This window comes from Myiozetetes cayanensis, unplaced genomic scaffold, assembly GCF_022539395.1.
Source record: "Myiozetetes cayanensis isolate MyiCay16 unplaced genomic scaffold, myiCay2020 scf40, whole genome shotgun sequence".
Classification (NCBI taxonomy): domain Eukaryota; kingdom Metazoa; phylum Chordata; class Aves; order Passeriformes; family Tyrannidae; genus Myiozetetes; species Myiozetetes cayanensis.
This window is the reverse complement of record NW_026087632.1, coordinates 323,512-335,650: the sequence shown is the minus strand read 5'-3', so window position 1 is coordinate 335,650 and position 12,139 is coordinate 323,512. Positions and strand designations below refer to the sequence as shown.

The 12,139-nt window shown below is 53.2% G+C and overlaps 1 protein-coding gene and 1 long non-coding RNA gene across 2 annotated transcripts in view; one reads left to right on the top strand and one right to left on the bottom strand.

Annotated features, from left to right (window-relative positions):
• The window catches only part of LOC126647738 (uncharacterized), an 853,551-nt gene that overhangs the window by 681,378 nt on the left and 160,034 nt on the right, over positions 1 to 12,139 (bottom strand). The gene's annotated exons all lie outside the window — the stretch shown is intronic.
• Positions 5,491 to 12,139, top strand: part of WNT7A (Wnt family member 7A) — a 37,965-nt gene continuing 31,316 nt past the window's right edge. Inside the window, exons 1-2 of the mRNA XM_050330243.1 lie at positions 5,491 to 6,237; positions 7,065 to 7,291. Of these exons, the coding sequence (XP_050186200.1) occupies positions 6,167 to 6,237; positions 7,065 to 7,291 (298 nt within the window). The 5' untranslated portion in view covers positions 5,491 to 6,166. The remainder of the gene's footprint in view (positions 6,238 to 7,064; positions 7,292 to 12,139) is intronic.

The window sequence follows — 12,139 nt, the reverse complement described above, 5'->3', positions numbered from 1 at the left end:
AGAGCTGGAGTATTGATGGTATGTGCATCTAGGATCTAGTTACAAAATGGGCTTTTAACCACATTTTCCCTTGTGAATTCATGTTATCAGAGGCCATCTTAACAAAAAAAAAGAAAAAAGACAGACAACCTTTCTTTTTCATTTTAGGTGGGTATGTTTCTTGTATTTCTTTATGCTTATGAAAAATGAGACATTAATAACCTTGACTGGAACCACACACTGAGCAGACTGTGCAAACTTCCTTGCTCAGCTTCAGTAACCCCTGCTGAGACCAGGAGCAGCAGTGACCCTCTTTAACTACTGGATCCAGTTGTGGTTTTGTGAGGGAGCCCAGCAGTCCCAAAGGATTGTGTCAGGACCAACAGACTTTTCAAGTTTTTTTTTTTTTTTTTTTTTTTTTTTTTTGATTTATTTATTTTGAGAATACATTTTCAGAGCTGATTAGCTGGTGTACTAAATCACTGCAGTGCCTAACCCCAAAAAGCAACCCTGACAAACAATTAACAATAGAAACACCATTGTGGCAACAAGTGATGGATGGCTCCAGGGTGTAGCTTGGGCCTAGGCTTTGTTCAGAAGAAAGTTGCTGCTGCTAAATAAAGACATGGGTAGTAAAAGGTGAGAGCAAAGAGATCATATCTGGAATAAAACTATTTGCTCTGCCTGGGGATATGTTTCCTCATAGCAACGAGCATCTCAGCAGAGGCAGGGGAGACCCATGGCTCAGGTCACCGGTCTGGCACCACAGAATCATGGAATCATGGAATGGTTTGGGTTGGAAGGGACCTTAAAGTTCATCCCATTCCACCCCTGCCATGGGCAGGGACACTTTCCACTTAGCACAGGTTGCTCCAAGCCCCATCCAACCTGGCCTTGGACACTTCCAGGGATGGGGCAGGCACAGCTTCTCTGGAGAGCCTGTGCCAGGGCCTGCCCACCCTCACAGGGAAGAATTTTCCCATCTCACTCTGCCCTCCTTCAGCTTAAGGCCATTCCCCCTTGTCCTATCACTCCACACCCTTGTGGAAAGTCCCTCTCCAGCCTCCTTGTAGGCCCCTTTAGGCACTGGCAGGGCCAGTAGAACCAAACCTCCCTCTGCCACAGCCTGGGATGGAACAGGTTCTCGAGGTTTCTTCTCTCAGCTATGGGTGAAGCACAGTGGAGAGCTCGCTGTTCTCTCCCAGGTCCTACACTCAAGACTTGTACGTAGGGCTGTGACTTCAGACCTGCAGAGACCCCGTGCCCTGTGCCCTGGCAGCCAGGAGGGACAGCCCTGTCCTGGGGGCAGCAGGGAGGGGATTGTCCCGCTCTGCTCTGCCCTGGGGTGGCCTCACCTCAACATTGGGGCAGTTTGGGGGGACACAATGGAAGGGAGAGATTGAGCCATTGGAGAGTGTCCAAAGGAGGGAAGGAAGATGGGAAGGGCCTGGATTTGGAGCCGTGTGAGGACACTGAGGGCACTTGGTGTGTTCAGCTGGAGCAGAGGAGACTGAGGGGAGACCTCCCTGCAGTTCCAACTGCCTGGGCAGGGGCAGAGGAGGGGCAGGACTGAGCTCTGCTCTGGGGGGAGCAGGGACAGCCCCCAGGGAATGGCTGGAGCTGTGTCAGGGCAGGCTCAGGGTGGATCTCAGGGAAAGGTTCTTCCCCCAGAGGGTGGTTGGCACTGAACAGGCTCCCCAGGGCAGTGGGCACAGCCCCAAGGCTGCCAGAGCTGCAGGAGGGTTTGGATGATCCTCTGGGGCACAGGGGGTGACTCTTGGGGATGGACCTGTGCAGGGCCAGGAGATGGACTCGATGATGCTTGTGGGTCCCTTCCAATGCAGCATATTCCAGGATTCCATGGTTCCTTGGAGCTCAGTGTCCCCCTGGCTGCCAGCTCACACCCAGTGAGTGCAGCATCACGGTCCATCCTGCCCGGTGCCTGGGCAGGGGCTGCTGAGCACACACCAGGTGGTCTCCCCTGAGGCAGGGTGAGCCAGGCTCTCCTCTCCCCCTGCCCTGGACTCTCTCCCTGGTAAGGTCAGAGGAGCGTGTTTGGACCAGGCCTGTCCCTTCCTGATGGCACAGACAGCTGTGCTTCATGAAGGGGCAAAAACTGCCGCCCAAGTTCCTGCAGAGAGGACACAAGGTTCTTCCAGGAGAATCCTGAGGGCTGGTTTTGTACCTGCAGACCCCTTCTCCTGAATCAGGAGCTCTGGGATTTCTTTTAAATCCTTCTAAGAGCATGGTTTCAAGTTCATTTCTATTGCCACAGGCAATTTTCTGATGCCTCCTTTTCTGTCATTGATTTCTAATTGTTGTCCTAAGTTTTGTGTTGATTTACCAATTTTCCTAAAACTTATTACTTTACTCTGTTAAGAGAAGTAGAATAATTTATCATAATACCTCCTATTGATTTTATTATGCAGATATTAGAATCTATTTATTAGAAAGAATAAAAATGAAGACAGTGTAAAAAAAGGAAGCTGGATATACATGCCCTGTAAAACAGGTGGTAGGTAAAGATTAGTTACTGCAGCCCACTCAAAAGGCATCATGGTTGAAAGGACCATTTAAAGTCTACAGCATTTTAAGTAATGATTAAAAAACTCTGAGAAACTTTGCCAAACAAGCCAAACTACCTCCTTTAATCTGCACAGGAATGTTATTTTATATATGCTTCACATGCACACACACAGATGCTCACATATATCTAGGTCACAACTTTTTTTTTAGGAATGAACAGAGCAAGTTATTGATTAGTCCAGTAAATTATTTATCTTCATTTTCTGAGACAGCTTTGCCATTTTCTGCTCTTCCTGAACCCTAAGACAACAATTTGCTCAGCCTTGACCTGTCCCATACCCCCGGGCTGTGCTAAACAGATGACTTGCTGAGGCTGAGTTATACTAAACATCAGAAATGCCAAAAAAATCCCCAGAATGAAGCCTAAAGATCTCCTGCACAGTGTTTTATGTGCCAGATCACCAGAGCAGGGAACATGGACTGAAACTCTGAAGCAAATTTAAAACGACCTCCCAGTTATTTTAGTGTTCAGAACATAGATTTACTTTTTGGAAAGGAAGTTTTGTTTCAGGATGAGACTCCTGAGACTTTTTTTGCCCATTTCTGCTCAAGGACTATTGAACCAATGTGACCAGTCGCACTAAGAGCAACAAAAAAAGCAACAACCCCCACCCTGTGATCCTGAGTCCTGTTCAGCAGCAGCTCTGTCACTCACCTGCAGTATTTTGGAGGTTGTTTCAGATGGTCCTAGCCCTCAGCAGCCCAGCTGATGGATCAGGGCATCACTGTCCCGAGCTATGTATGCTGCAAAAAATAAAGACCTGCATTGCCAGATCTGCACAGGCAAAACAGATGCTTTGGTGTGTGGCTGCAGTGACAGGGCACGTTCTGGCACTTGGAGAGCTGCTGGATGTGCACAGAGGACAGTGCACCGAGCAGCCCACACATAACATCCTTGCTGGTCAGAGGAGAGGATGGACAACTGCAGACTGAAACACGGCCTTTCTGCCCGCTCTTAATGGCACTTGCCTTTGCTGGGAGGTCTCCTTCCCACCCAAAGAGGAGCTGTCCTAAGCCTTGAATTTATTCTCACCGGTACATGCTGCCTTCTATTCACACCTGGTACCTGCTGCTGGGTGTGCTTCAGGGATGGGGGCCTGGTATTTTTTCCACTGGAGGCTGTAAAAGCCTTGAGGAGGCTGCTCCCACCGCCCCAAATGCCCTGTAGGTGCTGAGGGCTGCCCACTGTGTCCGCTGCTGCCCGCGCTTCCCTCTCTCCCTGTTCTTCCCCCTCTCCCTGTTCTTCCCCCTCTCCCTGTTCTTCCCTCTCTCCCTGTTCTTCCCTCTCTCCCTGTTCTTCCCTCTCTCCCTGTTCTTCCCCCTCTCTCTGTTCTTCCCTCTCTCCCTGTTCTTCCCTCTCTGTTCCCCCTCTCCTGTTCTTCCCCTCCCCTGTTCTTCCCCTCTCCTGTTCTCCCTCTCCCTGTTTTTCCCTCCCTGCTCTCTCTCTGTTCTTCCCCTCTCTGTTTTCCCTCTCTGTTCTTCCCTCTCCTGTTCTTCCCCTCCCTGTTCTTCCCTCTCCCTGTTTTTCCCTCTTGTTCTTCCCCCCCGCACCTGCCTCCCCTCCCCTCGGCGCGTTCCTGCGTGCCGCCGGGTGTCGCTCTGATAAAGAGGTTGCGGCGGGCGCTGCCCGCGGGGCGTCCGCGCATCCCCCGCACCCCCCGAGCCCCCCGCGCTTCCCACCCTGGCATTTCCCACCCCCCGCACCCCTTGGACCAACCGCCACACTCCCTGTACCCCGCACCCCTCAGTCCCGCACCCAGCCCTCCCCGCACCCTGAGCCCCCGCGCCCACTGGACCCCGCACTCCCTCACCCCCCGCACTTCCTGCACCCCGCACTTCCCACCCGCGGACCCCGCGCCCCTCGTACTCCCTCCCCCGGCACTCCCGTACCCTGCCCCTTCCACTGCACCCCGCACACCCGCACCCCTCGCACTCCCGCACACTCGCACACTGCACCTCCCGCATGCCCCGCACTCCGCTCCGTACCCCGGGCCAGTCTCTGGCTCCGGCCGCCCGTGGGAAGGACGCGCGGGGAGGCTGCGGGGCGCCCAGGGGATGCGAATCCTCCGCCGCACCGGGGAAGGGAGCGATGGAGAGATGGGGTGGGAGCCCCACTCCGGGCCGTGGGCACTCGGCAGGGACGGACCTGGCCGCCCCCACCCCCTGAGGACCGGCTGCACCCCCGCTCGTCCCCCCGCTCCGGGTCCCTGCGGGCGCACCCGCTGCCCCGCAAGGGGGGCTCCGGCTCCTCGGGGGGGTAGATCCGGACCGGCTCCTCGGAGGGACCCTGAGGGATCCTGTCATCGTGTTTTTGTTTTCAGAAAAACATTATCAGCAGAACAATTCCCGCACCACACCCCTGTTATCATTTAGGTAACCTCCCTGTTTGAAATATTTGAAGTGGATAATAAAATAGTCACCATATCCGTGTAAATTCCCGCAACGAGGAGACGGGATCCTCCTCTCTGCCGGGCCGGTCCCCCCGCCCCGCGGAGCACCCGCAGCCCCCGCTCTGCCCCCTTCCCCCTCCGTGGGCTCGGACCGCGGACACCCGACGGGAACCCACGACCACGGGGGCCCGGCAGGACCGAGCCCTGCCTCTGCCACTGGGAGATCAGTCACAAAACCACTGCGGGGAGGGCACTGCGGGAACACGGGGCTCGCTCCAGCCCGCTGGAGGCTGGGGGCGGCCGCCCCCCGCACCTGCCCGCGGTGCGGGACGGGGCGGCGCTGCGGGGATGCTCGGCCGCCCGGGGCTCACCCGACGCGGGGCCGGGGAGGCTGCGGGGAGGCAGAGCGAGGGGAGGAGCGTCGGGGCACACGCATAAAACCGGCCCCAGGTGCTCGGCGGCCCCGGCGAGCGGGCGGCGAGCGCGGAGTCAAAGCTTTGGCCGCGGTGCGGGCGCGGAGCGGCGCGGGGTGCGGGGTGCGGGCCGAGCCGGGCGCGGCGGCCCCAATGCCGCCCGGCGGGCCGGGGCCAGCCCCGGGGGCGCCCCCCGGTGACAACCCCCGGAGCCCCCGCCGCGTTCCCCCGAGCCGTGCCCGCAGGAGGAGGATCGCCCTGAGCCTCCCTGCAGGCAGGTGATCCGCCTGCAATTCCTGGTTCCCCTTCTTCCCACCTCCCTGCCTTTCTTCCCCCCCCCCACCCCGGCTGGACAACTCCCTCCTGAGGAGAACACGCCCAAGTAGCTGAAAAAGAGAGAAAGAGAGGAAAAAAAAAGGGGGTGGGAAAGAAGAGAGAAGAGAGGGAGACAATTCCCACTGAAGGTGGGGACGCGGCCGGCACTCGCAGGACCCCGCAGCCCGTCCCGCACACGGCGCTCCTGTGCCAGCAGCGCAGCCGGCGCGGGGCTCGCAGCGCGGGGAGCCCCGGCGGGGCCATGGTGAGAGGCGGCGGGGGCTCGGCGAGGAGCGGCGGGAGCTGCGGGGCGCGGCGGGGGCTGCCCCGCTCGGCCGGGCGGCCGTGACCGCGGCACCACCAGCGACGGACCGGCACGGCACGGAGCGGCACGGAACGGAGCGGCACGGAGCGGCACGGAACGGCCCCGAGCGCGCCGGGCATCGTTTCGCGTGTTGGTCTGAGCCACGGCAAGCAAGGAATATGAACAGGAAAACAAGGCGCTGGATCTTCCACATCTTCCTGAGCCTGGGGATTGTGTATATCAAGATCGGGTAAGTAACTTTTTTTTTTTTTTTCCCTTCCCTCTTTCTTTTATAACAATCGCGCTCTCACTCGCTCTCAGCCCAACCTGTCCAGACCTGTTACTATTTAACTCGGGAAGTCTCAAAAAAAAAAAAAAAAAAAGGTGATGATAGTGGTGATCACGATTATTTCTCAAGAGACAGGTAAAGCCCGCGCACCTCGGGGGGGAGGTGGCGGCCCCGGCGATGTGCGGAGCTGTGAGGGGCCGGACGGCGGTCCCTGCCGGGGGGACAGCCGGGGGGATGCCCGGGCAGCCCCCGGCGCGGGATGTCCCTGCCGGGTACCTGCCGGGTACCTGCCGGGTACCTGCCCCGCCTCCCCGCCCGGACATCCCTCGGCGGCTCCGCCGGCGGAGCCGTCTCCGCCCGCACCGAGCGGGGCTCAGGGAGGGTGCGACGCTCCGGTCCCGCAGCATCCCCGGCCCGTCCAGGTGCGCTCGGTGCGGAGGAGGCGGCGCGGCCCGCGGGCAGGGAGCGGGGATTGTCCGCCTTCCCCCTCTCCCTCCCTCCTCTAACTGTTCGACAGGTTTGGGAAAACCCTCCCGGCCCGTTGTCTGTGCGTGGCCCGGCAACGCCGCTGCGTGCGCTTTAATTCACCCACGAGGAAGTTTGGTCCCGCTCTCCTTATCTTTGCCTTGGCTTGGAGAGAGGGAGAGGGAAGCGACAGGGGGAAAGGCGGGTGTTTTCCGGGGGCACCTGCCAAAGCCGGGCCCTGCAGCTCGGGAGGGCAGCGGGGTGCTGCGTCTGCCGGCGGGACGAACCTCCGCTCAGCCAGCTCTGGTGTCCTGTCGTTGCAGGGGTTTTTCCTCGGTGGTGGCCCTGGGAGCGAGCATCATCTGCAACAAGATCCCGGGGCTCGCCCCCCGGCAGCGGGCGATCTGCCAGAGCAGGCCCGACGCGATCATCGTCATCGGGGAGGGGTCCCAGATGGGCATCAACGAGTGCCAGTTCCAGTTCCGCAACGGGCGCTGGAACTGCTCTGCCCTGGGAGAGAGGACCGTCTTCGGGAAGGAGCTCAAAGTGGGTACGTTGGCTCTCTGCTCGTCACTGATGGGCTGCCCCCCGCAGGACGCCGAAAGTGGGCACCCGGGGGTGTGACCCGGGGGTGTGACGGGGCACGGCTGTTGGTTTGGGGAAGATCAGCGGGATCACACAGCTCATGCCGGGGCAGGACCGGCACCTGAGCTCGGGCTGTCGTTACCCACGGGACTGACATCCCTGCTGCCTCCCGGCAGGCAACCTGCCTGTGGTTCACTCCCACCACGGGATTGCACTGTCCTCCTCTCACAGATCCTTTCCAGAAGGTTTTGCATTTGTGTGTACTTCTTCATGTACCTAGGGATGGACAAAAAGTTCTGGTTGAAGGCAGTGCTCAGAATGCTGGGCAGAGATGGAATTACACTTCTGGGGTGCAGGCATCTCCACAGAGACACTGGCCTGATGTTTGTACCCGGTGGGACTAAGGTGCAACAACCAGGGTCATTGTGAGGGATTCCAGTGCCCTCTCTCCCAGCAGAAAGAGCAGGTGTGTTCTGGTTTGAGATGTCAGGGCTTTTGCAAACGCTGTTCCAATCAAAAGGCAGAAGATCCCATTTCCAGTTTCTGCGTTTTCATGTACTGCAGCAGTACAAAATATAACAAAATTCTTAACTGAACCAGCATTAATAATGAAAAACACAATACACAGCTGAGGTTAAAACTCTCATACCCCTGTTCTGCAAAACACATAGTGGTGGACTTTACTTGGTTATTTTTTTTTGATTCCACAGCACTTAAAATACAAAGACTGAGGGAATGTGTGTCCCAAATACAGGTTAGTCATTTTTAGAGCCACCATTGAAAGTTAATCACTCACAGCACCACATTCTGCACCCAGAAGTTGAAGTTGGGCTCTATGGTTTCCAGCCTTGAGGCCTCCTGGTCTCTTCCCCATCTACAACGTGGTTGCATAAAAGCAGAAACCCCGTTGAACAATGCTCAGCAGGATAGAAAACACAGCATTTCATGAGAATGGAAGAAGGGACTGAGAACAGAAGCAGGAAGAGCCCTGAGCAGCTGTGGGGAAACCCTCTGGACTGGCCCTAGGCACTGTTTGATCATATGGCAGGAGATGTTCCTAGTACCTCCTTCCTTGCATTCCCATGAAATGCAGAGGTACTCTCTGAGAACACTGAATGTGTATTTGATCACATCAGTGCACACTGATATGTGTATTTTCCAAAACCTTGGAGATATTTAGGGATAGAACAGAAAGAGAACAACAACAAAGCCCCACCTTTCAACACCTTTGATAATAAGAGTGACTCAAGTAGAGAAGGTAAAAAGCCCCCTGCACAACATTGTAAAACATCTGAAAAAGGACCATTTATTGAGATTAGCTCACTGTTTCTGTTCCTTGAGCTGAGCTCTTCCTGTCAGTGATGTATGCAAGTGTTTGCCACTTATGTCAGTGAAGAGTCCATTTGGATGGCTGACAGGTTTGGGCTCATTTAGTCTAAGAGTAACATTTCCTTAAACAGAAAATGTGAGAAGGATTTTTTTCTTCTCTAACAAATCAGAAAACTGTAGAGTTATTGTGGTCTGTTGTATAAACATGCTCTCAGTTCCTTTCCTCCCTCCGAAAATTGAATTATTTAGCTAGTAGGTTATATTTAGGTCCTTTTAAAGAAAGTCAATATTAAAGGAAGTAGACTTTGATCTGTTTTTGAGGTGATAACTCTTAATATGTTCTATCTATCCATTATGAGCTAAGATGGATAGGGCAAATTCCTCGTTGGTTTCGGAACACAGTCAAGAGTTGAATGGCATCCAAATTATAAAACTCATTTAAAGAATAACCAAAACATTCAAATTTAAACAGGTTATATATTTAAATTTTAAAGCAAACTTCTGTAAAAATCACAGAGGTTTAAAATCCAGTGGTGGATTTTATTTGTGCACAGACATTCCTGGGGTCTCAAGGGTAAAAGTACTCAGGCTCTCAAACACCATGAGATATTACAGTGTAACCACCCCTGCTCAGGTTGTCTCCCTGTTCTTCTGCTTCTTCCCTATCAGCAGGTATAGAAACCTTGAATATCTGACATAGCTCATCTTTCTATGGCTATAAGGAAAAAGCATGTTCTTTACAGGTCTCTCTTTCCCTTGGATCTCTGTCAGGGTGTGTTTTAGGTTACTGAGAATATTCCAGAGAAATAATGTCTCACCCTGGTTAAAAAGGGTGCCATAAAGCCATAAGTCAAATCTGATAGCCACAAATAGGAGGAGTTCAGGCCTGAGTGCCTCACCCTAAATAGTCAAGAGCTGTGTGACATGAAGGACCACACACCCTACAGGAGGTGTTTCAAGGGGACTGCACAAGAACAGTCCAGGTAACCATTAGGCAAAGATGCTGTGCCCTTGGTGCTTTTTTAATTAGAGGGTATTACAAAACACTATTCCAACAGCACCTAAACATTAGCTCCTTTCCTAGCATTCAGCAGCTGGTGGTATTTTTCAGGCAGTTGCATCCTGGGTTGTTACCTGGGAAGTAAGTGGGGCACCTTGGTCTTGCCACTTGCAATAAAGTCAGTGAGCCACACATGAGCTCATCCCTCCCTCCCTGCCTCTGGAGTGGCACTGATGGACTCTCTCTATGATTAGGAGATGACTTCAGAATGACAGAAATGTGGCTCAGGCGGGCACGTGCAGCGAGCAGAGGCTGAGATCAATCTGGGAGGATGTGCCTGAGTAACTCTTATGCTAATGGCATTCGTGTGTGTCAGTCCATACAAATAAGTTCCCTCGGATACCACAGATTCTTGTGAACTATTTCCCAGCCACAATTTTGATGACACAGCAAGTCCAAACCTCTTCCAAACCAGGTTGCTTTACCCTTACTGGGTAATCTGTTCTATGAATGTTATATAAATGTAACCAAATTATTCCAATTCTCTTGTTGCCGCTCAGGGTGATTCAGGAGGTGTGAGTTCCCCTCATGGCCCTACTGTTGTGTGGCTGATCGTGGCACTCTGCTCTGTGTTTCTCTTTCCCTATTTTTAAAATGGCAGCACAGCTGAAACACTTGGAAGTCAGTAGAAAGAGAGCATCAAATGTTTTCCTGTTCTAATCTGTAGCACATGTGTGTTTTTTAAAAATCACATATAATCAATCTGCCAGTGGTAGTGTATTTGTAGAGTTATAGGAAGCAACCATTTAAACTCATCCATGCATCATAAGGCCTATTTGTGATCACAGGCTTGATTTCCAGCTCGTCACAGCTGTGCTTCCAACCGGTGCACAGCATATATTTCTTGTGTCATTTTATCTGGTTTGTCCTTCAAAAGAGAGATTCTTCCCTACTGCCATACTGTGGATATCTTATCATGACAGCTGGTGACAATAGTGCCAATAACACGGAGAGAAATAACAGAGTGAAGGTGACACCAGTTTGCTCCAGCTGAGGACTGGGAAATGAGAAAGTCACCATCAAGATCCACACCAGGATGTTTTTTCTAGACAATTCCGTAGATACCTTATTAATAATGTAAAGTCACAAAGAGAATTTTTAAAATAACCATGGAGATGACGCAACGCTGCAGTTATGGACACACTTAACAACAAATACATTTGTTACGGTGGTCAGCAGTTCTGTTCCTGGAGACGTCCACAGCCCCAACCGCGGCGCTAAAGCACGACAGACCAAAAGCCTCCTGCCCACCTCCCTTCAGGTGAAATGTGGTTCAAGCCTAAAGGTCTGAACGACCAGTGGAGCCTTTGATAGAGTCTGAAAATCAGATTTGGGCTCTGATGATCACGAAAGGAACAAGTGGTGCAGCGAAGGCTTCTCATCAGGTACCTCAGTGGCCCTTTTTGTCACCTTGTGAACAGGTGGGGAACAGGAACTTCCTGTTGCTGTTTGTGGCAGTAACTGTCTGAAATAACTGCCTTGGGATGTGCCTACACGCCATGGGATCTGGAGGACAGCGCTGCACTGGCATCACAGGGCAGAAATCAAACCCCATGCGCTTTTTCCCTGAGTGAGCAGCCCTGCCACTATTGAATGAGGCTTCCCAAGTGAAAATGGTGCAACCTGCATCTCGACAAAGCAGCACAGCACGGTGGAAACTCACTGCAGTGCACATCTGTGGGATCTGCATTTACAGCCCTGCAGAAGCTGCCCTGGGCCCTGCCGGGGGGGTCGTGATGGCTTTCAAAGGACATCACAGCTAAACTGCCTCCAGCCAAGTTTTCATCCCGGTGTTACCCAAAGGCGTCACTTCTTTGCTTCCTTTTGCACTGGGAAATGCTTCAGTATCATCACCTGGTGTTGCTCAGCGGGAATAAGGGAAGCTGAAATCAAAACAAGAATCCACATGGACCAAACTGGTCTTGACCCTTCCGAGCACAGCTGGGCAGCTCAGCCCCTCTGCATGTTGTGCCTTTGGCTGGGGGATCGTTCCAGGTGTACCCAGATGCAACATTAAACCAGGAGGGGCTGTTGGCTTCCCTTTATGCACTGCACTGGACTGAATTTATTTATTCCATGTATTAAAATCAACTTCTCTTCTGTGGCTTGAACAACGTGAAGGAAGAGGGGACATTCCCGCTCCTGCCTAGTGAAGCAAATGACAACTGTCTTACAAGCCCAATCCTTTGGCTAACTTGTGCAGTAGCTGTCAGGAATAGCTCTTGCTGGTATGGGAAAGAGAATAAAATCCAGGATGTTCTCCTCTCTGGTCTGGTGGATTTAACAGAAAAAAAAAAATAGAAAAGATGAGAGTAAAACTTCATGTTGCCTCTGTGTTGTAGACAAACACTTCTGAAAACATCCCAGTACAGGTGGGTTCAAGAAAGGATTTAACCTTCAACCATTTCTGTAGAGCTTTTTGAT